The following is a 27,492-nucleotide window of genomic DNA, read 5'->3' as shown; positions in this document are numbered from 1 at the left end:
GTATAATTCCTTCAAAACTAAAAGCATATCTTTTAATTTTCTCCAATTTCTTCTTAACACCTCTCTACCTTCAGTTCTTAGAAGAGCAGAATGAGACAGGAAAACTTCAGCTACTTCTACCTGCCCAGTTTCTAATATTAGATTTTGGCATTTGGGATGAGTTTATTGAGCCTGTCCTCTACTCTCCTGCCATGAAAATCATTCAAAATTCCAAGGACATTCCTCCTTCAAGGAATATATTTTCTGCCACTTACATTAAGTATATTGTTCAATGAAATGATTTTTTAATATGGGAATGCTAGTTACTTTGGTAAATATTACAATATCCTGTTAGATTTTTACAAATAATAAAATACCATGGTGAGTAGTAAATTATTTTGTAGTGTATCAGAAGATAAATTTTTCTTTGATCTTTTTAGTTATTTCTAGGGGAAGAAGGAAGCTATCATTTTGCTTTTTCTTCCAATTAATTAAAGTATTAATTGTCCCTTGAAAGTATTAATGCCTGGGGCGCCTGGGTGGCTCAGTCGATTAGGCCTCTGACTTCGGCTCAGGTCATGATCTCGTGGTTTGTGAGTTCAAGCCCCACGTCGGGCTCTGTACTGACAACTCAGAGCCTGGAGCCTGCTTTGGATTCTGTATCTCCCTCTCTCTCTGCCCCCCGCTGCTCGTGCTGTCTCTCTCTCTGTCTGTCAGAATAATAAATAAACATTAAAAAAATTTTAAAAAAGAAAAGAAAGTATTAATGCCTAAGAAACCATAACATTATTTTAATTCCCTTTATGATAGCAACCTCTCTGGGAATCCATAAACTTTATGCGTCCAGCTTTGCATAGTAACTTTCTATAAATTAATAGTAAAATTTATTATGCCAAGAGTACTCTATAGTGATAGGGCATGCAACTTATCAGACTTCAAAACAGAATATGCAAATTCGTATATTTTTTAAACATTCTTAGATTTTATCAAGTTATGATAATGCTTAATTTTTTTTATATAGGCCTTCACACTTTATTTTTTTAATTATTATTATTTTTTTAGTACTTCACACTTTAAAGCACTTAGTGTATGTGAGCTGATTTTATTATTATAATCATTGGATAGAGAAATTACTACTCCAATTTTGTAATTGTCACACTTAGAAGATTAATAAGTAGTAGTTGCCTAAGAATGTAAGTAACAGCTAGGATTTGAACCCAAGTCTTTTGGCGTCAAGTTCAGTGTTCTTTGCATTCTTTGGCATTGCCTTCTAAACTATAAATTACTTACATGATTAAGGAAATTGAATTGTGTAATGCCTGCTATTTATCAAGACCTGTGCCAGGCAGTTTGCACTGGTTATCTCAGAACAATCCTGTGAGGTAGTTATTATCCAAATTTCATAGGTAGGAGAACAGTGTTAGAGAAGATAAAATCCATGCCTAGGCTCTGGAATTCAAACCAAACTGTATAAATTTGAAGGTATTCCCTGTATGTGTGTAGAGGGAAAAAAAGTTCTATGTTTCTGAAAGCAGAGAATCTGAGTTTCTTCACTAAACAGACTATGGGATGTGTTTGCTGTGTTCCATTGTATCATGGAGACACATACTTTCTAAAGGCATGTTACTTGGTGTACATCCAGATGTAGCTCAGGACAATAAACATTTCTCATTCTTGGGTAGACAATAGTAGTGCATAATATAAGCATTTTAGCTATTTCTGAAGTAACCAGGAGGAAACCCCACACACAGATTTTTCTGTAATAACAAATCCATCTTTTCTTCTGATTCTTCTTTTTCCTCAGCCTAAAGCAAAGAGCCAAAAATATTGTTATTTTTATTGATACCTTGCTATTTGTTAAACTTCCCTTAAAAATTTCAAATTACCCCACCTAATAATATTAGATTGGGATTTCCAAAGTCAATATACTTACACTCAATATTTCATATACCCTGTAATTTACTTAACGTGTATGTTGTTTGTTGCCTCTTTACCTTTCCGACATGGACACATACATGGAAATGGAAGCTCCATGAAGGTAGAGAATTTTGTCTTTGGCTCACTGAGGTATTCTAGTGCCTAGAATATCATCTGACATGTTATAGACACTCAATAAATTTTTAATAAATGAATTTAAGACTCTTTTTTTCCATTGAAGGACGCTTCTTTTATAGATAGTTTCTTTGTTCGTTCTGGCACCATTAGTTCCCTACACCCTCTTTTTTTTTTTTTTTTTTTCTTTTCTTTCCTACTCAACCCTTTCCCTTGACTATTCTGCACACATGGTTGAGTGGGCTGTCTGGTGGTCTGTGCCGTGTGTTTGTTTATTTGGTAGAATCCCCACTCAGACCTCCAGCCCGAATGACTCTGAGATGAGACATATGTTCTTAAATATCTGACACATTTATGTCTTGCCCAGCACTGTGAATTTTCAAGCTGTTACATATAAAAAGAAAGTCTTGTTTTGTTTTCAAGCAGTGAAATTATGCAATTATCTGGGCATTGGCTTATTTTCAATGTTAGGAAATGATGGTAAGGGAAAACTCATGGTGGTGAAATCACTGAGAGGCAAAAGCCATTGTTAGTGAAAGATTTATAGTTCCACCTAACTGGCTTTTAGTATGGAAACTAGAAGGACCCTTGTATATAATGCTTTTCTCCTAAAATGATCTGTATAATTGTCTTGTTAGTTTTGTAATCTTCATATACCATTTGTGTAACATTGTTTATGAAATCACCATCCATTTTGTAACTATTTTTGACATCTATATGTGCTTGCTTTTTCCATAAGATAAGTAGTAAGTAATCTTTTTAAAATTAATAGATATGGGAGTGCCTGGGTGGCTCAGTCGGTTAAGCGTCCGACTTCAGCTCAGGTCATGATCTTACAGTCAAGCCCCACGTTGGACTCTGCACTGACAGCTTGGAGCCTGGAGCCTGCTTTGGATTCTCTGTCTCCCTCTTTCTCTCTCAAAAATAAATAAATAAACATTTTAAAAAATTAATAGATACATAAACACCAAAAAAGACTATGAACTTTTTTTTTCTTTTTTAGTCCTACTTCCTTACACATACCCAGCTGTGCAGCTGTCAATGTCTCTGCTAACACTAGACGTTCCTTAAGAAAATATCATTGCTTTATTAGTCTTCTACCTGAAATGATATGCTTTAGTGTAATTTAGCCACTTTCCTGAGATTCATAATGGGTGGATAAAAAGAAGTCTACTATTATTTATTTTATTTTTCTTCCCTCCCCTGTGGTTGCATAGTCTGAAGTTATTATTTGACAAACAATAACAAAGATTTAAGCAGTCGAGGGACAACTTTGAATTACTCATGTTTAATCAGAATTCTTATCAATCCTTTAGAGCTAAACTTTAATACCACATTCTTGAATCTCTAATTGTACTTATGTACCTCTCCTTTCTCTGAACTTCTGTAACACATTTTTACTACTAATGTCATCTATAGTATGTATATGTATATATATATATACACACACATAATTTATCATTTTTCTACTATAATACAGAAAAATATTTTAATTTCTTCAGGGCATTGAAGAAGGAAGTGTCCTTGCCATCTTTGTGTTCCCTGAAAATCCATAATAATGCCTTATGTTATATATTATTTTGAACATTTATTTGAGTTGAGGACATTTGCTACCTGTTAGTCCTAAAGACATCTTTACTTGGAAGGTAGGATGTCAACATCTTTAATTAATGGAGAGGACTAAAAAACACCAAATTGAAATGACCCAAATCTGATAAAGATTCTGAATAACTGTTGATACTTTTGCTTGTACAAGTAAACCTAAAAGTCCAAAATCATTCAGGATCTGAAAATGGAACTTTAATAATAACTTCTATAAACTTTCTATGAAGGGCATACAGGCTTTTCAAGATCCTATGGATTAGATTTAGACCAGACGCATGTCATCAGGCTGATCAGCTTTAATTTCAGTAGTGGGGTCTGTATGGGAACCCATGACTTCAGTTTGTCTATGTATCCATTCTAGGATACATAGAACATGCGGAATGTCCACCCAGCCTTGGGTTTCATGACTCATATTTTTCCCTCAGACATGGTCGTGTATGCTGGTTAGAATACAGCTGTGCTAAAGGAAAAACATCTTTAAAATACAAAGTAGGTAGCATTTGTCAGTAAAGTGGTGTTTCATATATTTTGTTTTTTTAAAGAATTTTAAAAATTGCAATTGGGGCAGTACCTCATCTTTTTAAACTCTTATCAGAATTATGAATTTATAGTGGGGTTTTTTTTGGGTAACATATTTTAACTGGCATTTTCTTTACAGAAAATCTTCGTTATAATAACATTCAGCAAACACATAGTGGAGCAGATGGTGGCTTTCATCGGGTAAGTAATTCTTTGTGGACTAATATTAATATCACTGAACAGAAGAAAATTTATAAAAGATTTTATTGAAACATAATTTTTCTAATGCTTATTTTTTTATCTTTTGAGAAGGAAAAATCTTTTGCCCTGTTATTAAATTGAAGACTTTCTTGCTCTACAGCTGAGAAAGATGAAGTTCAGATAACCCTTATTTAATTTTAAATTTTTAATTTAATTTTAATTTTAAAGTCATATAATTCTTGATTTAAAAGAAGCTTTGGAAAAAAATAATAAAGTTTAAAAATAAGAATAAAAGAAGCTTTGGAGTTTGAGACCGTTGCTCCTCCAAAGAAATAAGAAATTCTCTTTATATAAAAGACATGTGTGTATTATTACAGTTTAATGGTGCTTTAGTACAGTGCTGTGATTTTTAGCCAAAATTGGATGCCAGATACACAGTTGCCTTTAATTTAAATATAAATCTTACATAAAATATTAATATTTCATTAAAGAAGGCATGATAAGATGATTTAATATTACAAAATAGGTCAGTTATGAACCTATTACTTCACTAGAGAAAAATCCGGCCATTTAAAAAAAAAAGCCTAGCCTATCCAAAGCTTTTATTTTTGTGTTTATAGAAGTAAGTTTTAACTTATGCTTTAAATGATAATGTCACAAATTTATGGAGTTGACTTTGATAAAAATAAAGACAGACTCATTTTATCTGGTTAATCAGATTATTAACTGGAATAGGAATACTGTCAGATAGCAAATTGAACTTTTTATATATTTTTTTTTAATTCAGTGTTTACAGGTATGAGGTTTTCATTTAATACTTTAACTGCCCAAGGTCTCCTGGTTGGCTCAGTCCATGGAGCACGTGACTCTTGATCTCAGGGTTGTGAGTTTGAGCCCCATGTTGGGTATAGAGATTACTTAAAAAAAAAATTTAACTGCCCAGTGGTAGAAAGTACACTTGATGTAGTTTTTTGGCTTTTTTTGTGTTTTTTTCCCTTTATGTAGTTTTAACATGAATCTTTATCTTAAAAGCCATTTGTAAAACAAAACACTATTGACAATTTTGCTATTTAAAAAATTGCCATTTGGAGGTAAGTTTATAAGTATTCGTTTTATTATTCTTTAAACCATACCTTGTATATTATATTTATTCTCTTCTATAGATATTTTGTAATAAAATAGTTTTAATATTTTCTATTATGGTTTTAATATAATAATTGAGGAAAAACATATTCTTGAGAATATACTCAGTAGGGCCAGTTATTGGTTTTATTACTTCCTAAGCTTCTGATCACAAATGTGGATTATAGTTTATACATTAAAATTTAATTACTCCAGTTTTTTGTTGCCTGGATCCTTACAGATGAATTGGTTTACAAGTCACCATACATAACATTCAAAAAGAAAGAAGAAATATTCTTGTCCCTTATTTTTTAAATACAAAGAAGGCATTTCATCTGTTCTTAGAGTTTATTGTTCCACCTCAAGAATTATGAAGGACACACAGCTGACTACTACAAAAACCCACACATTATAGGAATGACTGTGCATGTAGCACTCTACATCCTTCCCTTCTTCTGTTCCCATGCTGAACATTTATAGAAGGAAGTTTTTCAACAACTTACCCACCACTACCACCTTCTGTTTCCCCAGTCTTTGGAGTTTCTAAAAAGATTAGTGGGGTGCTTGGGTGGCGCAGTCAGTTAAGCATCTGACTCTTGATCTCGGTTCAGGTCCTGATCTCACAGGTTCATGAGTTTGAGCCCCATGTCGGGCTGTGCACTGATGGCACAGAACCTACTTGGAATTCTGTCTCCTTCTTTCTGTCCCTTCCCCATTGTGCTCGCTCTCTCTCTCTCTCTCTCTCTCTCTCCCTCAAAATAAATAAATAAACGTTGAAAATTAAAAAGAAAAAGTAAGTAAGTAAATAAAAAGATTAGTTAACTACCTGTCTTCCCTACTCACATCAAATTATGTTCCCTTCTAATCTGTTCTCTATACCGCAGTTAGTAACCTTTTAAAAATATTAATCTGAGCACATTACCACCACCGCCCTTACCCCCAGCTCCTCATCTTTTTTAAAACTTTTACTTGTTTTTTCCTTCATTCTTAAAATAAAGCTAAAATTCCTGAACGTGATCAGGAACATGATCATGAACCTTGTATGATGTATCCTCTATAATTTTCTCTTGTTGAGTCTCCCATGAATGGTCTTTACTTGCTTCTGCTTTTCCCTTTGCCTAGTTCAGGGCTTCTTAACCTTTGCATTGTTGACATTTTAGGCCAGGTAATTCTTTGCTGTGGGCGACTGTCCTGTGCACTGTAAGGTATTTGACTGCATCCTGTCCTCTACTCACTAGATGCTAATAGTCTCTCCCAGTCATGATGTTAAAAATGTCAGGGCACCTGGGTGGCTCAGTCGGTTAAGCGGCTGACTTCAGCTCAGGTCATGACCTCACAGTTTGTGAGTTTGAGCCCCTCATCGGGCTCTGTGTTGACAGCTCAGAGCCTGGAGCCTGCTTCAGATTCTGTGTCTCCCTCTCTCTCTGGTCATCCCTCTCTCTCTCTTTCTCTCTCTCAAAAATAAATAAACATTGAAAATAATTTTTAAAAAATGTCTGTAGACATTACCGAATGTCCCAATGCATGTATACCTCCACAACCACCACTAACCCCATGGAGAACCAGTGGCCTAGACAGTGTCCTTTAAATTTCAACTATTACATTAACAAAATGCCTTCCCTGACTAAATCAGATATCCTTTTTTCTAGAGACGCCTGTTCTACATGCACTGACAGTTGTGTTTTTCCATTTATGTTTGAGGGTATATGATTATTGTCTTTCTACCACTAACGTGTGCTTCTTACTGGCAGAGGGCATGCCTTCGTTCACTATTGTGTCTACAGCACCTGGCATCTTGATTGACACATAGCAGGTGCTTGATAACTATGTAGTGGATAAATGAACACATGGTATCCAAATAAAGATCTGGCCCATAAAAATTCGCATATCATTTCATAGCCCAGAGTGTTTCCCCAGCCTTTGGAGTTTCTAAAAAGTTGTATTACTTATACACAGTAAATAGAAATAAGAGTCTTTATAATAATAGGCCAGCAAATCAAAAGTGGAATTCTTACGGTTTTCAAAATCAGTACTTTCTTCCCTTTACTAGCTCATCTAGCACAGCCCTTCACAGAAAATCCAGTGATTCTTGGGGTGCCTGGGTGACTCAGTCAGTTAGGTGTCCAACTTCAGCCCAGGTTATGGTCTCCTGGTTTATGAGTTTGAGCCCCTCATCAGTCTCTGCCGTCAGCACAGAGCCCACTTTGGATCCTCTGTTCCCTCTTTCTTTGCCCCTTCCCACTCGCTGTCTCTCAAAAATAAATAAACTTTTTTTTTTTTTTTTTATTCAGTGATTCTTCTTAAAGATGGTTTTGCATATGGGGTGCCTCGGTGGCTCAGTCAGTTAAGCATCAAACTCTTGATTTCAGCTCAGGTCATGATTTCACAGTTTGTGAGACCAAGCCCTGCACTGGGTTCTATGCTGGTAGCAAAGAGCCTGCTTGGGATTTTCTGTCTCTCTGCCCCTCTCCCAATCATGTGTGTGAATGTGTGCACACGTGCACATGTTCTCTTTTTCTCTCTCAAAACAAACTTTTTTTTTTAAAAGGTGGTTTTGCATAAAGGTATTCTAAGATATTCAAGACCTGTTGGAATCCAGTTTTAATTGAATTAAATGGGTGGTATCATACTTTTAAAATTGTTTTCAGGACATGGATACTGGAACATCCTGGTATCCTCTTTTCCCCAGTGCTTTCTACAGGGATTACCTCATTAACTTCTTTTCTAGATAATGTATTAAATGGCATAAATAACCAGACTTGGCAGATAATAATTCTGTATTACCAGCTGCCAATAGGTGTTTGGTTTTTTGTTTTGTTTTGTTTTGTTTTTGTTTGTTTGTTTTTCTCATATTTGTCAGGAATAACATTATCTTTCTAAAGTTTTTTTTTTACAGTTTATTTATTTTTGAGAGAGAAAGAGTGCATGAATGGGGTAGGGACAGAGAGAATCCCAAGCAGGCTCTGCACTGTCAGCACAGAGCCCAATATGGGGCTTGAACTCAAAAACCGTGAGATCATGACCTGAGCCGAAACCGAGAGTAGGACGCTCAACTGACTGAGCCACCAGGTGCCCCAAGAATAACATCTTTTAATCAAATCCTCCAATTGAGCTTGACATGATCTGTTTTCCTACAGTTTGAAGTAGGAAGTGCTTTTAAATACAAGTGTCTAAATGATAATAAACAGACTCACCAAACCTAGACTGAAAATGAAGTTAAACAAGGATAATGAATTTTGGTAGGTGTAAATTTATTATTACATATATAATAGTTTGGTAGTTTGTTTTAGAAAAGGAAAGAACAGTTAAATTGACTCCCTAGACCCCTTGTTGAGCTGATCTGAAAATACTACCTCTAATAACATTATCCTTTGATTGTTTGGTATCCCTCTTTACACTGTTAAACTGTAAATGGTTTAGCAAATCATCAAACTAAACTAGTAAAGTTTGGAATACGGGCTTTTGAAGGATATTTAAAACTAAGTACCCATAATTAAGGGAGTGGTGAGTTGCTGTGGTAGAGGGAAAAATCAAAAGACAAGACAAAAAAAAAGCCAGCAACAATTCAAATTTAAAATGATGAGATACTGAGACAAGAAGGAATGAAAAATGAACCCCAAGAGTAAAGGAGAGCTAGGGAGTGGAACATGAAAAGAGTGTACTGCCTTTGAACAAAATAAATTGAGATTTGAATATGAAGTCTGCCCCAGACTAGTTATTTAACTGGTAGTATTTCTTCTCCAGTTCAGGAGGCCACTGACAACCTTTCCAACTTCCAATCAAATGTGAAATGCCCAGTTTAGTAGAAACATACTTCTATCCGTGGTTTAACATTCCAAGGCATGTGAATTTTTAAAATGCTTTCCATCTCAGGGAGCCCAAGTGGCTCGGTCAATTAAACATCTGACTCGATCTCAGCTCAGGTCATGATCTGGATCATGAGTTCAAGCCCTCAACAGGTTCTCTGCTGTCAGAGGAGAGTCAGCTTCAGATCCTCTGTCTTCCTCTCTCTCTGCTCCTCACTTTCTTGCTCGCTCTCTCTCTCTCTCAAAAATAAATAAACAATTTTTAAAAAGTCACCAGTGGGGCGCCTGGGTGGCTCAGTCAGTTAAGCATCTGACTTAGGCTTACGTCATGATCTGGTTAATGAGTTTGAGACCCACATCAGGCAGTCTGCTGTCAGCACAGAGCCCGCTTTGGATCCTCTGTCCCCCTCTCTCTAGCCCTCCCCTGCTTGCTCTCTCTCTCTCTCTCAAAAATAAACATTAAAAAATAATAATAATAATAATAAATTTAAAAAATCACCAGCAATAAATAAATAAATAGTGCCTTTCATCTAGATTTTTTTGTTGCCTGTGTCTTCAGTCTCTGTTTTTTCCAGTTTCTGTTGACTGGATAGAAAGGTAGAATGCTAAGTGACTATTTTGTTTACTCCCAGGAAGGATTGAGGGAAGGCCTAATTCTTGGCCTTTAACCGGGATGAAGTTCTTCATCAAAGATTGTACAAATAATTCTTGAAGATATTATTTAAGTTTATTTATTTAAGTAATCTCTACACCCAGCGTGTGGCTCGAACTCATGACCCCAAAACCAAGAGGCACATACTTTTCTGACTGAGCTAACCAGGCACCCCAAGTATACTATTTTTTGAACATAGTGAGCACTTTACCTACAATTATTATTACTGTTTACTTCTAATTGTAGCCTTGTATGGTGGGTATTTTTTTCCTCTTATTGATAAGGAAATGAGGTCAGAGTTGTTATAAATAACTCATTTATATAATTTGTGCTTTAGTTTTTTGTTTTGTTTTTGTTTTCATAAAAAGAGTATCATACTAAGGGTGCCTATATGGCTCAGTTGAGTGTCTGACTTTGGCTCAGGTCATGGTCTCGTGGTTCGTGAGTTCAAGCCCTGCATTAGTCTCTGCCGTCTGCATTAGGCTCTGCGCTGATGGTGCAGAGCCTGCTTGGGATTCTCTCTCTCCCTCTTTCTGTGCCTCCCCCACTTGTGCTCTCTCTCAAAATAAAGGGGGGTATCATACTATATGTAATTGTTTCAGATTTCTTTTATGTTGCTAATGTTATTCTGTGTTGCTGAATATAATTCATTTTGGTTGCTATATGTTATTCCATTGGGTAATTATTTATCCACTTACATTGATGAACATTTGAAATGTTTCTGTGTTTTTTATGTTTTCGAACAATGCTTTATGAGCATTTCTTAGTGCAGGAAAGGTGAGCACATAGTAAAGAGCCTGAGAGTATGGTGAAAGGGAAAACACAGAAGAGGGAAAAGGTGAATAAGAGAGAAATTGGACATAGGCAAGATAACCCTCAGTTTTGATAACTTAGTTTTGATAAGATAATTTTGTCTAGGGCCATATTTGGGCAAATTCTTACCACAGGTATGCCTGTGGCCTACCAGGCTAAACTGCTCACTAATGCCACCCCAACCCCTCACTTCACCCCACCTCCAGCATTGAGTTACTATTGACCATTACATCTCTGGTAGTGTGGTTTAGTATTAATTTTACACAGATTTGAATGCTATACTGATTACTGAAGGATATATTCCTTTCCAAAGGGCTGGTACTCTTAATGTAACTAGGGAGTGGCCCAGCTAAATATGATACCTTAACTATACCCTTGTTTTTTAGTACAGTATGTCATTGTATGACAGTCCTAAGGTTCCAGAGAGAAGGTAAGCCCTACCTTCAAAATTTACTGCAATTTTAACAGTAAATAGTTCCCTTCCTTCAACTAGAGATAATAATTAGTAGATTTATTTCTTAAACAGTTCTGGGAAGTAATTGCTAATGTCATTAAGTTTAGGGAAAGGTATCTCTATTATATTTTCTTAAATCAAAGGGTTAGTCTAGTTATATATGGAAATCTTAACATATGTAATGAATCAGTTTTATATTCTGAGAGCTGTTAGAATACAGATAATTGCCTTGAGAGAAAGCCTTTTGGTTTATGATATGTTTGGCAGGAGGACAGAGAAAGGTTCTGAAAAAAAAAGAATAGGCATGTAATAGAGTTTTTCACTGTTTGGTATCTTAGTGTGAAATAAGTCAAGGGATGGAACCAAAAAAAGAGGAAACTTCAGAGCTTCAAAGGCATTACATTTGTTTCAGTCTTTTTTTTTTAATAAGATTTAAAATTAATTTTTATTTAATTTTAGACTTTCTCCAAATGAGAGAGACCTGGGCATAAGAGCATGACCAAGTCTAACATTAAAATCGTTATTAAAATGACATGTTCCAGTAGTCTCACCAAGTAGAAGATGAGAATTCCCAGAAAATAACATTAAGCATATGACTCGTAACAAACCATATGCAGAACATTGGCTTATTGTCAGGTTGCCAGGGTCTTATTGGAAGACAAAGTCCCTAGTTTTACCACACAGGAAAGTTTCCATAACTCAAATCATTGGACTTGGGGGAGGGGGTTGGCTGGAGCAGGGACTTTTTACCAGACACAGAATGTTCCATGCTCTTTGCTGCCTATTTCTGAGTTAACTTGATGTTTGACCTCAGAGTCGGATTTGCCTGTGGCAAGAGAGGGGTCATTTTAACCAGTGAGTAATTAAGTGCTTGAGTCTTAAGGATGTTTCTTGTTCCTTATCCTATGACAAGTGGTCAGAGTGAGCTATGTTGGCCTGGACTTTTTCTTCTACAGAAAGAAAAATCTATTTTCATTTTAAAATATAAAATGGTTAATGTAGTTGATTCTCTTTGCCTTTGATCACTATAAAATAATTAGAAACGGTTGCAGAAGTGTAAAATACAAATATTTGTATTAACTAAAAAAGGATACATTAAGTTTTAACATTGCAGCTGCTGAGACTCCTTTGTACACACTGACTTTAACATAATCTTCTGCAGTTAGGGTGGAAAATGTTCATGTCCTCTTCCTGTAGTTTGTTATCTTCTCTTTTAACACTTAAATCTTCTATATTTTTGTTATGGATATTGGGAGGCATCATAGCTAAAAGATAAAGCAGGAACTCTGAGGTTAGACTGTATGAGAAGTTGTCATTGCATTAGGAACTTACTGCTGGCCATAATTAGAGCATTTCTGTAGAATGATGTAAACTAAAACTGAATTAAATTGTATTACATGGAATTGTTGATTAAAGGAAAAAGCAGATCAGGGTCACACCTGACACATTTTAATTGTTGTGTAAACTGAATGAATCCATTCATTCATTTCTAATCATGAATGCATTCGTTCATTCATTATTAGAACAGTATTTTGAGACTGAAGGAAAGACTCTAGTAAAAAAGCTAGAGATGGAAGATAGAAATGAAAAAAGGGAAGGATGTGGGTTGGAAATTAGCATTTACTAAGAACCTGCTTTGCCAGATGCTTTACATACATTTTTACTGAATATGCATAACAAAACCTGTAAGGTACTATCACTGTGTAGATAGGGAAACTGAAACACAGAGAAGTTAAATTCATGTAAATGCAAGAGATGGAGATAGGATCCAGGAGACAAGATCAAAAGCCTAAGTGGATTATTTTCTTTAACCACTGCTTCCTTCAAAACTAAAGATTCTAAGATCTTTTGAGGTAGAAAGAGAAATATTGAGGGAGTGCTGTAGAAAGCAGTGAGGTAGTCTATTTGAAGTTGGAGGTTTGGACTACAGTGCCAGTTTCAAATGGCTACTGTGTGAATTTGATAGGGAGTCAATGTGAATTTTTTCTTTCCACTCCTTGTTCACACTTGCATTCACCTTGTACAGCTGTAATTAGTTACTGCAGATGTTACTTTGAGGGAGAAACCTACTGGCTTTTGTACTGTAGGTTTAAATGCATTTTTTTCCTCTCTCATCACCCTTCTAGATTAAGTTCATTAAGGACAGAGATCATGACTTTTTTCTTCTTCATTATCTACTGCGTTTTGTGATTCTCTTCCTAACTAATGTTGGAATAACTAGATTGTTCTTAGTTGAGGTTGAATTCCAGTCAGTAACTGTCATTTTTTTCTCCACACACCTTCCTGCCACTTTGAATGACTAAACTCAGTAAGTTTTTATGCCATCCCACCTTCAATTTAAAATTCTGCAAACTCTCCTTTATTCTTGATCTTTGGGTCTATGGGTCCCTGTTGGTGATTTCATCCTTAGAATTCAATGGGTCTTCAAGCCAGACACAAATTTGTCACTGTATAAAGCTGCCATCGGTGTACCATTTTCTAGAACTGAAATCAGTTGATTTTTTTTACAGGATTTTGTTTTGGCAGCCAATCATTTTTACTTGGTTCTTATAAACTGCTCGTTTAGTTCTGGGTTCATTCATTAACATAAATGCCCACTTAGCTCCTACTGCTCAGGTTTTGTTTTCAAAAGTGTCCCTTTAATGATAGCATAATCCAAAGAGTAGCTACTAATTATAAGGAGGTTTTACCTCCATTCTGACTGATAGAAAACAATTCCAAATGTTCAAAAGCAAGGACAATTGCAGATTATTGTTATTATTATTTTTTGAAAACGTCTGTGATGGAAATGTGCTGTAAGCCAGTAGTAACAATACACCTGATGTTTCTGGATAATGCAGTAGTCTTCCTTCTACACAGCCACTAAGAAACCGATGGTGTCATGTGTTTATAATACTGCTGAACACACAGTGGATTAACTTGAGTACAAAAGAGGTTTAAATCATTTGAAAGGGACACAGATGTGAATGAAATTCAAGATGTTTTAATTCCAGATCCTGAGGTTGAATCACAACGAATTTTAGACAGTGCCAGAGATTATCAACCCAAACTTTTGTATCTGAGAAAACCCTAGATTGTTTAGTGTAGTGTAGTTTCCATTCCAACTTTATTTTATGTTGGGGTACTCTTCCAAGGTCCTGAGATATAAAGGAATTTGGTTTGGGTTAGGGCTGCCACATTTCAGATCCAAAAGCAAGTAGAATACATCAGTTAACATTTTTTTTCTTGTAATATTAGCTTCAAAGATTCAGGTTCCCTATTCAATTACATGGGGAAATTAATAACCCTTTCATTCCAGTCATACAGAATTACAGGATCCCACTTTTACTGGGTTAAATATAAGTTGATTTGCAATTAACATCAGTTCATTTACTTGTCATATTCCTGGGTTAATTAGGTATCATTTTGTTTCTCTCTCTTTTTTTTTTTTTTTTTTCTTTCTCTAATGTCTGTGGACTGGAAAGCTATAAATATTAATGGGAGTCATCATGATGGACTTTGACTTCTTCAGAAAGATTGCATGATAAACTACACTCCCCCTTCCTTCCTTCTTCAGAGCAGTCTACCTTATGACCATTTCATTTGGAGCAATCTGTCATTGTTGAATCAGGCCTGGAGTCTGAGATCCATTCTGAGTCACTATGAATAGAGCTCTAGTATTGGTTGGGCCACAGGGAAACTGGTGGTTAAATACTGTGAGAATCTTTATCAGACAGGAAATGACAACTCATTAAAATACTAACCGTTAAGCCTGTTTAGATCACTGCGGAGGGCGGGGGCGGGGGTGGGGGGGGAGGGTGGATTTAACTCTATAGTGTTTGGTTAAAATCTGCACACTTCTGGAAACAGAAAATTATTTATAAAACTTATCAAGAAAGGGAATTGCTGGGGGTGTGGAGCATGTCTGGCTAGCTTAGTGGGTAGAGCATGCAGCTCTTGATCTTGGAGTTGTGAGTTTGAGCCCCACATTGGGAGTAGAGTTTACTTTAAAGAAAAAAAAAAATTTTTTTTTTTTAAAGAAGAAAGGGAATTGTTAATCCATCTTCTTACTGAACTTCTACCATGCTGTCATTGCCTCTTATATATAGAAGACAAGATAAGCATGTAAATGGGCAGTAGAATGGGAAGGAGTTTTTATTTTATCTCTGAAAATATATCCTACTAGTACCTTCATTGTAAAATTCAGTCTCTTCAGCAGAACCACCGGTTGGCTTGAGTCTGCAGGGGACCATTTTCCATTTAATAGTAAGACTCTCTACTCCTGTGCTTCTGGGCCAATTCTCAGTTGATAGAGGAATTCTCTGGAGTCAGAGGATAAATCCGATTTATTGATTTACATACAGTGATCCTCAATCAAGAAAATCAGTCTGAAGACCCCTGATACTCATTTGAAGTATAATTAAAATTTAACCAAGGGCACAGAATTTCAGTTTCTTGAGGTTTGACTCTCCAGATTCTTAATAGCACTCTTTATAAATGACCCATTAGAAGTCAGCAAAAAAGAGACATCCTATGTCTTTACAGAAATAGCTTTTTTTCTTTCTGATATATTACCAGACAGTCCTGCACTGAATTGCTCTGCTAACTATACCTTCTTGGGAATAAGGTATAATATTTATACCGCTTGAAGTTTAGCTTCATGGTCTAAACCAGTGGTCTCCACCATCAGAATGGGACTAAAATAATAGAACTTCTCATTTTTTTCAGAACTTCTATTTATATTTATTTTCATCTTTGTTATTTTCTTTTTTTGTGTATTTTTGTTACATATATAACATTATGGTAGCACATACATATAAACTTTATATGACTATACACACATGGAGCATATAGTTTACTAATAATCTGATTGGCACTCCCTCAGTCCACAGGTCAGAAAATCACATCTCATGGAATACAAAAATAGGCTAAGGAAACAGTGGGAGTTCCATGATACAGAAGGGGTTCACATTGGGCCTGTTGCAGTATATTGTGTTTTTCTGTGCCCCATTAATCAGATTTATAATTCCTAGTTTTAATTAAATTAACCTTCACAAAACAGACAAGTAGCTTTAAAAGTTTCCTATAAAGAAACAGAAGGAAGATAGTACTAATAATGCAGTCACAAGAAACAGTAAAAAAAAGTTGCAGCATTGACATCTTACTAGTATATGTCTATAGAAGTCAGCCAACAAATTTAGAAATTACTACTTTAATAAAGGACAAGTATGTAATATGCCTTGAAATAAATATTCACTTAATGATAACACAAATGCCATCATACTTAAAGTTAAGAATTTTTTTAAATTTTAGCTTTATTTTATCCTTTTTAATTTGTATTTGTGTATTTTACTGTTTGCACAAGTAATATATACATATATTCAAAATGTTTACAATCCATTGGTCTAAGCTTCTCGGCCTCAAAAGCCACTTTTTATGCTCAAAAAGTAGTGGGCATCATTAGTTTACTTCAAAAAAATCTCTACTATGATTCTGAATTATAACAGCAGTAGAATTGATTAAACCCTAACTTTTCCTTTCTTTAATATTGTCCTTGACCTGAATTTTATTCTAAAAACATTTTTCTGCCATTTATAAGCTTTCAGAGGTTTGACTAATCACACCCTGAGAATGTTATTTAGATGTTATGATTAATCATCAGAGGGATGTTAAATAAATTAGCCTCAGAGTACAGCACAACTAGTGAAAGAAAGGTAGAAAATACATTTTGCCTATAATTTTTTCTAAGAAAGATAAAGGCTTCTTACTCTGTAGCCTTTACTAAGAACTGATGTCAGACAATATATTTTCAGGAAAGCCAGTGTAACTTCCATGATCACATCAGTGCTAAGATCCTCAAAAAAGTGATTAAGAAAGGAGCAGAGCCTATATTAAATAAAACATTTACTTAATCATACCTACTTAATTTGCCTAGGCATTTTAACTGCTTAACCTTTATATGAGGCAGCCCTGTGTAAGTAGGTCTAAACAGCAAGACAAATCAATGTTTTTTAAGTTCATGTTATTTCTGTTATTAAACACTGTGCCCCAGTTTTATGGTGGCACATAGTAACAAAAACATACTCCTGGCTGGAAAAATCCAACCAGAATCGTGAACAGGAAAATTTCAGGTCTTCTAATAACAATTGTTAGTTTGATGACCATCTCTATGATGGAGAAGAGATTGAAAGTTTTAATGATGTGTTTTTTATATCTGTTGAACCATTTTGTTTGAGAGTTACACAATTTAAAAGGAATTCCTTGGAAACAGGAATAATAATGACCGATAAAGTTTTGGGATGGGTTGTGTGCCCAGGAATAACCAACAAAATGAAAATTTAAACACTGTGACAAATAATCATACCACCCACTCTCTCTCCAGCCTCTACCAATTGTGATGCTTCCTCTGGAAGATTTTCTGGCTTTTTGTGGGTACAGAGAATAATGCAGACCTTTATTTATAATAAGTCAATATGGAGAGAGTTTAAAATATAGATTTATTTTCAGAAAAATGATTTTCAGAAGCAGAGTCACATAATGTATTAAAAACTGCAGAAAGATAGTTGTTTGCATATTGCTCAGGGCCCTTAACAGAATTTTACAAAGAAGTTTGTCTTGTTACATACCTCCTAAGGTATGTAAGCCTGGTAAAATACTGTTCCTGTGAAACCACTTTTCAAGCTTTGGGTGGGTTTGGACTTACGTAGGGTTGTTTTTTTTTTTTCTTTATTTTTTCTCCTTTGTTTTCTCTTTGTTTTTCTCATTTTGCATTATCTGACAGTTTTTTTTTCTTTATTAAAATCAATAACAGAAATTCAAAAATTGCCATTACTTTTTTGGAAATTTGTTTTTTAATGAGATATTATCTGAAACATGTTTGTGTATGCCAAGAAAATAAATATCAAGATAATTACTATCCACAAAGCTTTTTCTACCCACCATGTTGAAGGTCTACAGCAAGGAAAAGCAGATGAGATCTTTGTTGTTTTTTCTGTTTTTGTTTTTTAGGGTTTTTTTTAAGGCTTTCTTACTTAGAGAAAGTGTTTACAAGGGTAGTTTAAACATATTTAAATCCAATAGTTGACTGAAAAATCATTTTGTGTTTGTTCTCCTCCTACTTTATATCCTTTTATATCACGAAACTATAATACTTTGAACTTCATCAGACCTAATGGCAGATGGAGGACTTCACGCATTCACTACAGGTTGAGATGACTCCTTGGCCAGGTGCACAGGGTACTTTGAATTTAATGGCTTTCAGAGAATGGCATTTAAGCTATTTCCTAAGCCAACTGTAAAAAACCACTGAACTGGAATTCATGTTATTCTTCACCCCCCATCCCCCATATATGTACCTTAAATTAATCTTAAATGTCAGAATGGACTCTTCTGTCTGCTGCTTGAAAATAACTTGAGGGATGAGGTCATGGGCTGGTATTATAGTTTGCTTTAAATGCAAGTTAGGATTGACAGCTGTACAGAAATATTAATGAAATATATATATTTAAAAAGAGTGACAACTGCACTTTCAATTTTTATGTAGTCCATTACTAAAATAGCTTTGATGTTAATTAAGGGAACTCTAGTGTAATGTGCTTTGTATAAGCTGAGGCAACTGTGGCCTAAGCCATTGTTTGTAGAGCTAGAACAATAAAAATAAAACTAAAATTTTGATGAGTATATCAAGGTTAAGAGAATCCGACAATTAGTTATATAATAGTTAATACTTATGTGTTCTTTTTTTTTTCGGATTTATTGAGAGCATGTGACATTTGTTCATGATAGTATTGGTTAATATATTGCAATGAAAACTTTAAAAAAAATTTTTTTAACAGTTATTCACTTTTGAGAGACAGAGCACAAATGGGGGTGGGCAGAGAGAGGGAGACACAGAATCCAAAGCAAGCTCCAGGCTCTGAGCTGTCAGCACAGAGCCTAACTTGGGGCTTGAACTCACAAACCACAAGATCATGACCTGAGCCAAAGTCAGAAGCTTAACTAGCTGAGCCACCCAGGCACCCCTGCAATAAAAACTTTTAACTTCTCTATTTCAACTGTTTCCCTAGTCTCTTATGAGAAACTAATAGATTCGTCTCCCACCCCACCAAAAATTCTTCAAAGCATGTAACACTATATAGCACCTTAAAAAATTATCTCAGCATTAGCCCAAGATAGTTGAAAATTGCACATCACTAAATGTAAATGTGCAATAAACTAAACTAAATGTAATGACATATATTCTCTCTCAACTAGAGTGTAGCTCTTAATAGACTTAACAATGGCAACATTTTTTAACTTCACATTATTTTGAAGAGAGTCTAGAATGACTGTTGCCAGTCCCTTCCTCATTCCCCTCAACCACAGCAACAAAAAAGTAGAACCTTTCTAACATGTGGGTCTTAGTTCTTCATTTTCTCTTTCAATAATGGCCCAAGAATGGAGCCCAAGAATTATTTGAGGGTAACTGTAAGCCTTATTTCTGCTAAACTCTAGTCTGAAGTTAGAAGTCTGAAGAAAGAACAAGGCACATATAATGGAATCCAACTCTTAGAGGACATCAAAAAGAGAATTTTCAAGGCATTTCTTGTATAATCTAGCTGTTCACATTAGTTTACAATTATATCAGCCATTGTAAATAAAAGGAGTGTTTTAACCTTAAAAAAAAACACAATGGCTTGACTATGGCTTATCCTTGGAAGTTTAAAAACAACGATATAGGGTATTTTTTTTTAAATTTTTATTTATTTATTTTTGAGAGAGAGAGAGTACAGGGGAGGTGTAGAAGGATAGGGAGACGGAGAATCCCAGAGCTGCCAGCTCACAAACCATGGGACCATGATCTGAGCCGAAGTCAAGAGTCAGACGCTCAAACCCCCAGAGCCACCCAGGCTCCTAGCATTTGTTATTAAGAGTGAATAAGAATTGATTTTCTGAATTTAAGTTCTGTCTGGCTGGTTCAGTCAGAGGAGCATGTGACTTTTGATTTCAGGGTCATGAGTTTGAGCCCCATGTAGAGATAACTTAAATAAAACTTAAGAAAAATAAAAAATAAAGAGAAAGTTTGTCCTCTTGTTGCCGTGTTGTAGTGAGAATCATCACTGATAAATAGCAACACAGCTCAGACCCAGCTTCTCTGGTTTACCCCTTAATGTAAAGCTACTTAAAAGTCAGTGAGAGAGAGACTGAGGCTATAGGTTAAGAAAGAGACTTTGCCCTTCCTTCTCCATTTTTCCTGTCTGTCCGTATGGGTCTTATGTGCTGATCAGTACAGCCATGGTCTCTGCTATCTATGTCTATTCAGCCCTTCCCCGTGTCTTTCAATATTTATTAAAGGATCTTTTTGACAGCTTCACCCCACACTGATCTCTCCTTTCTCCAGTTCCTTTGGAATATATCTTCTATATCAAAAAATTTTAGTATTAATTTGTAAATTTTGTTGTTCACAAATCAGTTTGTGTGTACGTGTGTGTGCCCGTGTGTTTTGAATCTCCATAATGATTCTAAGTTCCTTGTGGGCACAAGCTATTTCTTGCAGTTGTTTTGTTTTCCCTTAGTGCCAATTACAATGTCAGGCACAAAATAAGGACTCCATTAAGTACTTGGTGGTTGATACTTAAGAGGATCAAAGAGAAGTGTCAGCCAGAAGTTATATATGTGTTAACTTCTGGTAAATATAGTAGCAAAAAATTTCTCTTCCTCTGCTTCTCTGCTTTGTATTACAGAAAGCAGTAACTGAATTGTTCTCGAAAAGAGGTGGTGAAGTCAGTACTTATAAGAGGGAACATTAGGTGCTGTTGCAAATACATATTGACATAGCTTTTGCTGGCCGCAGGAGACTGAGCTCATCTACCTTTTAGCCCTGTTATGGCAGATGAGAAAATAAAAGGTACAGAAAATAGAGATGTTTGATTTTCTAAGTTGCCTCAAGTTACCATTTTAAAAAACGCCTGCAAGCATTTCTAAAACAGGATCCTGGTAGCTGGTTGCCAAACCGGTTTAACAGCACTGCCTCCACATATTCTGGGTGAGAGGGACCTCCGAGTACATAAACTTATCAGAGATCCCTATCCCAGTCATTTCAGAACAAGTTGTTTAGTAATGTACTGTAGTTTCTGTGCAAACCATCTACCATAAACCACGAAGTGATTCAAGGTTCAGAGTTCCTTCTTTGTTCCTTTGTTAATCACTGACTTCTGACTAGTGGGAGGTGCCTCCCAAATTTGCTAATGCATTCTTTTTGGATAAGGATGACGCACAGATTGTCCTAATAAGGACTTAGATTGAGAAAGGACCGCCCCCCTCTGAGAAGATGGGACAAGTCAGAGAGAGGGCGGGCAGTTTCTTTTTCAACTAGGGATGACACAAGCATAAGTCATTTCCTTATTAATCGGTTCAAACCAGTTCTTACAGGAACTGGTGGTGATAAATGTGGGACTTCTCAGAAGTCATTCATTTTATTCTTTGTGCCACAACAGCGTGCGGCATCAGCCTAGCTGGTCTCACTCTGAGGATGAACTCTTGTGCCAGAAGGGGCTCAGCTCCTAGTTTCTCTCCTGAGTTGGTGGAAGAGATTTTTCTCCTAGAAGGGGTTATTAAAGGATGAATGTATCCACTGAAAAGAGTTCAGAGGATTTTGCCAGTTGTGCTGATTGTTGTATTTTTTTTCCTCTTTCTGTCCAATCCCTGCTTTTTGAGTCCAGGTGGTAAGTGGATTTTTCTTTCACATTTTTCTTGCTTTTCTTCCCAAATGTATCTTTTTCCTTGGGTTATTGTACCCTGCTTCCAGTGCTGTCCCCGGCATAGGTCCATCTCTGCAGAAGCCATTTCAGGAATATCTGGAGGCCCAGCGGCAGAAGCTTCACCACAGAAGTGAGATGGGCACACCGCAGGTGAGACTTTGCTCTGTTTTCCTCTCTTCTGCCACCCCCCTCCCCCCAGTCTCAGGCTGAAATTATACTCCCAGCACTCACTGGCATTTTGAGGCAAATAGAGTAGTTTGTCTGTCAGTCTTCAGTAACTGAAGTGGAGGCTCTGTTTACTCTCTACTGGGACACTGGCTTTGACTAAATCAGAAATGTAATTTCCGTTTGTATCTGTCTTCTCCAAAAAAAAAAACAAAGGGAAGGCTAATGGCAAATGATGTGTTATGTAGAATGAGTTGTTGCCTTGATCTTAAATGATTTATTACCAAATCTACTTCCCAAGTGGATTAAAAAGTTAAAATTTGTAGCATTTCATAGCATAACAAAGTATGTGACTAACGGCAGTCACTGGACTATCTCCTTCATTTTTGCCCTACTTTTTTAAGAGATGGGAAAATAATCTTTCTTTTTTTAAAAAAGGCTCTTCGCATAGCTGAACTTAAAAACTTTAACTTAAACTAAGGCTGCCTTTTCTGTAAACAGTTCTGTGGCAAAGGGAAATGACTAGAAGAGGATGGGTAAGCAGTAACCTGAAATGGGAAACTTGAAGGAAGCATAGTTGTTGAATCCCCCCCCCCCCCCCCCCCCCCCCGTCTGCCTTACACTCTGTGTGGCCCTTTGCCGCCCTCAGTTGACCAAACATGACTTCAGAAATAGATGACATATTTTAAAAGCTGCTCCCAGTGCTGGAACGACATGTAACTATCTGGACACTGCTCTCCACAAGTATCTACATGGCAACTTCAGAGAGCAGAATTGAATCAAAAATTTTATTATGTAGTAAAAAAGGCGACCTCACACTGACCCATTCTAAACTATGTGAATCAACATTGACTTTACATCTGACAAAGTGAAATCTTAATAATTGGGTGTCAGAAGGCCTGAATATAGACTTCAGGGTATCTAGAGACACGGGCCTTCTCATTTTCATTGTTTCGACTTTATAGCTTATAAGCCCCAAATTCTCATCATTTTTCTTAAATATTGTAAATGATCCCCTTTTTACTGCTGAACTAATGAAGCATTTCTCGTGGGTTGTTCTGCATTTATTCTTACAGGGAGAAAACTGGTTGTCCTGGATGTTTGAGAAGTTGGTCGTTGTAATGGTGTGTTACTTCATCCTGTCCATCATTAACTCCATGGCACAAAGTTATGCCAAACGAATCCAGCAGCGGTTGAACTCAGAGGAGAAAACCAAATAAGCAGAAAAAGGTTCTAATGGCAGAAATGAGAAATGAGTTCTGCCTTAAATTGGGAGGACTCCAAACCAGGAAGGAAAATACCCTTTTCCACCCTATATCAATTTAAAAAAAAAAAAAATGTTTTGTTTTGTTTTCTGAAAACAGTTTAGTCCATATTTTGCACTGACACACTTTTCCTTTGTGTGTTAAGGTAAGGTATCCACCCTCAATTCAATCCAGCTTGTGTTTTATTCAGGTGGAATGTGATGTTCAGCAGCGAACTTAACAGAAACCGGGCTTTTCTTTGTTACTTTCAGAAGGCCCACGTGGTACAATTAAAGAATTCCGGACACCAAAAACTAGTTCCTAAGTATGTTGAGTATGTCAAGCCTTTTAGGCTTGTCAGAAATGACTCCTTTGTTTTTCTAAGTCATTAAAGTGTGTATAAATTATACTAGATTGGATAACGGTCTTGCATGTCTATCATGGTAAAATTTATTTAATCCTGCCCAACCCTTCCTCTCCTACCTTAAAAAAAAGGCCATCTTATGATGCATTGCACACCCTCTTGGGAAACTGATCTTTAAATTTTGAGACAGTATAAGAAAATTCTGATTGGTGTCTCACGAATGAGCTGACACCATTTTTTATTCTGTATATTTAGAATGAAGTCATGAACAAACTTTATAAAGACATCTTTGATCATTCCAAAATTGTGTCCGTTTTCTTGAGCGTTTTGATTTTTTGCTTCCCTTTAGCTACTTCCAACTAATGGTCGACTTTGCCAGATCTACCTACAACCATAATTTCTTCAACCGTTGTTTATTTACGTGTAGGAGCCACCACCGAGGCACTTTCTTGTTAACCTGGAATTGGGGCAGCTTGCTACACGTTGATGAAATGGCTCCCTAGGGATTGACATAGCGAGGGGTTCGTGAAAACAGGAGAAATGAAAGTATACAAATTAAAGGGCACTGGAGAGAGAAATAACTCATTTTTTCAAAAAACCACACTTTCTCCTGTCTGTGTTCGTTTTAGCTCAGCATGTTCTCTGTTTCTGACAAAAATTTACTTTTAGAATGTAACCTGATTTTCTTTCCTTTCTTCAGTGAGTGTTATGTTCTTTTGGGATGTTTCCAGTTGAACTTGGTTGTTTCGTTTTGCCTGGGAGGAAAATAAACAATTTCACTTTTTTTCTTTAGGAAAATCTTTTCTGACATTATGTTAAAAGTAGAATCGGGTTTAAATCGCAACAGGCCAGAAATGCCTGATTGTTTTATCAAATCCTGCCTGAATGTCTACTTAGTTTGCCTACCGTCGTGACATCTCCATGGCTGTACCACCTTGTCGGGTAGCTTATCAGACTGATGTTGACTGTTGAATCTCATGGCAACAGCAGTCGATGGGCTGTCTGACATTCTGGTATCTCTCATCTGACCATCCATATCAAATATTCCCATTTAAACATGACCTAGCCTCATGGTTTATGACAAAAAAAACTCTTGTCCTTAAGTCTAGTGGCACTTTGAATCTTTTATGCCATGATATTGCAGCAGTATCGAGAAGATTTTATGGAAAATTGGGATGGTCTCCATGACCACAGCTAAATAAAAGACAAACAACCTGCCTTGTGGGTTTTGAAAAGGTTATTATTCTTAACAATCTTTTTTTTTTTCTGCCCAGGGACCTTGTGGTAATGTGATTGTTCCTTTATTTGCAAAGCGGTACCCAGGTTTTATGTTAATAGATTCACATTAACCAACAAAATTTTTTAGATTTTTTAGGGTTAGCATAAACTTCTAAGTCAGCTTCCAATTGTGTGTCATCTCTTTCACCTGCATTTTATTTGGTGTTTGAAGAAAGGAAAGAGGAAACCCCGTATGAATTATACTATATGTGCTAAATCTTCCAGGTTTATTGGTAAACTTATTTCAGGGTACAGTGTTTAGAAAAAAAGAAACATTTCTTTGAGGAGCTAAGTAATACATTTGACTTATTATGATAATGGTTTGTTCACTCTTTCAAATGAATTTGCCTTGAAAACAAACGAAAAACAGCTGTCCCCCTTTCCTCCACAAAGCGTTCAGGTGGGACATGCTCAGATGATCCTGCTGGATTTCCAGCTGGCACAGAACGTTACCCTTCTGTTCCAGTGGTTCGTTTGTCCCTTTCTTGTATCCACCAAAGTGAACACAAACAACTACATGATCCCCAAAACAAACCTAGTTGATTCCAGTTGGTGGGAGACCAGAAAATTTGTGAGTGGGTGGTTTGATATTACTGCACATTTAAAAAAAGCAGGGGGGGGGGTGCCTGGGAATTCTAATTCCATCTAATTTAAGTGTCATTTTGTGCCTTACATTTCTGTGGTACTTTATCTTGTCTCTCAACTCCATGACTGTCAAAATAATACAGTACGATATAATGCAATACATCCTCAGTTTATACACTTATGTGCTGAGGAACACCTCCCTAAAAACAGTAATGTGGGAAACGTGTAGTGTTTGACAGAAAGAGAGATTTGGATGATGGCCACTCTCCTCATCTTCTAAAAATCAGAAAAAGGTACGGCTGGAGTGCAGTTTCTGAAATACACTAGTTCAGCAGATGCAGTAAGTAGGAAGTGCTCCCTATGAACAACCTCTGCCTATGTTTCCGCTGTGCTCTCTGCTGGCTGTAGCTGTAGTAGGACTGCCGAGAGGCTGGTCTTAACTTTCACTACTCAGCAGTGATTCTTCTGAGGACAATTAATGCATTAAGCTAATTAGAATAACGTGTTGTCCTCTTGTGCCCTGGGTGAATTGTGTTTTGACTGACCCATGTGTAAAGAGCTCAGAGGAGTTCCCAGCCTTTTACAGTCAAAAAGCCGTTCCATAGATTTTGAAACCCACTCGCCTCCATGTGCAACAGTCTATGTTACTGATGGCTTATCGTTCTGCCTCTAACATGTGACTTTGAGAAAGTCTTAAACTTGGAGCCTCGATTTCATCTATAGGAATGGAAATAGGTTGTTGTAATGATTAAATTGGATAAAATGTAAAGTACTACCATAATTGTTGGCGTGTTCTCAGTTTTTAACTTGTCAAAGACCGCATTTGATACACATGCAAAAATTTTACATTGCGTTTACTCGGAAAACATGTTTTTATTTGGTAGGCTCCACTCCCAACGTGGGGCTTGAACTTACAACCCCAAGATCAAGTGTTGCATGCTCTGTAGACTGAGCCAGACATGTGCCCCAATATATGCGTTTTAAATACTGTCTGCAGGTATGCCCTTGTTTTGATGTAAACCTGCTCTTTCTAAAGAAGTTAAACCCAAATATAAGTTAATAAAGAGAAAGGCAGAAATTAAGGAACCAATTGACTTGATAAAACCAAAACCTTGTTAAATCTAAAATTAACCCCCCAGTGGGGCAACAAAGTACAAAGCACAGATACACAAAATTTACTATAATTGAAAATACTTTTCTAACCTTACATCCTTAAAATATTGACATTTTCCTAATTTAGTTTTTATTATAAAATACTAAAGGGGCGCCTGGGTGGCTCAGTCGATCAGGCTTCCAACTCTTGGCGTCAGCTCAGGTCATGATCTCACAGTTTGTGAGTTGGAGCCCCATGTCGGGCTCTGTGCTGACATCGCATAGCATGCTTGGGACTCTCTCCTAAAATAAATATAAATAAACTTAAAAAAATAAAATACTAAGGGGTGCCTGGGTGGTTCAGTTGGTTGAGCGTCTGCCTTCAGCTCAGGTCATAATCTCACGGTTCATGAGTTTGAGGCCCTTGTCCGGCTCTGCTGACAGCTTGGAACCTGGAGCCTGCTTCAAATTCTGTCTCCCTCTCTCTGCCCCTCACCCGCTCACACTCTCTCTCTCTCTCTCTCAAAAGTAAATAAACATGTATGTATATGTGTGCGCGCGCGTGTGTGTGTGTGTGTGTGTGTGTGTGTATATGTATACGTACATACACACACTAAGGGGTGGCTCAGTCAAGTCGGTGGCTGAGTCCGACTTCGGCTCAGGTCGTGATCTCACAGTTCATGAGTTTGAGCCCCACATCGGGTTCTGTGCTGACAGTGCAGAGCCTGGGGTCTGCTTCAGATTCTTTGTCTCTCTCTCTCTCTGCCCCTCCCGTGCTTGCTCGCTCTCTCAAAAATAAACATTAAAAAATAAAATACTAAAAGAAATCTAGAAGGTAGAGAA

General features: G+C 36.5%; 1 protein-coding gene across 3 annotated transcripts in view; it reads left to right on the top strand.

Annotated features, from left to right (window-relative positions):
• VMP1 (vacuole membrane protein 1) overlaps positions 1–26,338 on the top strand; it is a 129,501-nt gene extending 103,163 nt beyond the window's left edge. For all 3 annotated transcript variants that reach the window (XM_086686808.1, XM_025917709.2, XM_086686807.1), the window contains 3 exons: positions 4,295–4,356; positions 21,969–22,071; positions 23,163–26,338. In XM_086686808.1, coding sequence (XP_086542934.1) covers positions 4,295–4,356; positions 21,969–22,071; positions 23,163–23,306 — 309 coding nt within the window. In that variant the 3' untranslated portion in view covers positions 23,307–26,338. The remainder of the gene's footprint in view (positions 1–4,294; positions 4,357–21,968; positions 22,072–23,162) is intronic.
• Positions 26,339–27,492: the final 1,154 nt, after the last annotated feature.

The sequence above is a fragment of the Puma concolor genome, chromosome E1 (genome assembly GCF_028749965.1).
Source record: "Puma concolor isolate L17-30 chromosome E1, mPumCon1.1.hap2, whole genome shotgun sequence".
Lineage (NCBI taxonomy): Eukaryota > Metazoa > Chordata > Mammalia > Carnivora > Felidae > Puma > Puma concolor.
Note: the sequence above shows the minus strand (reverse complement) of the source record. Positions and strands in the feature narration are given on the sequence as shown.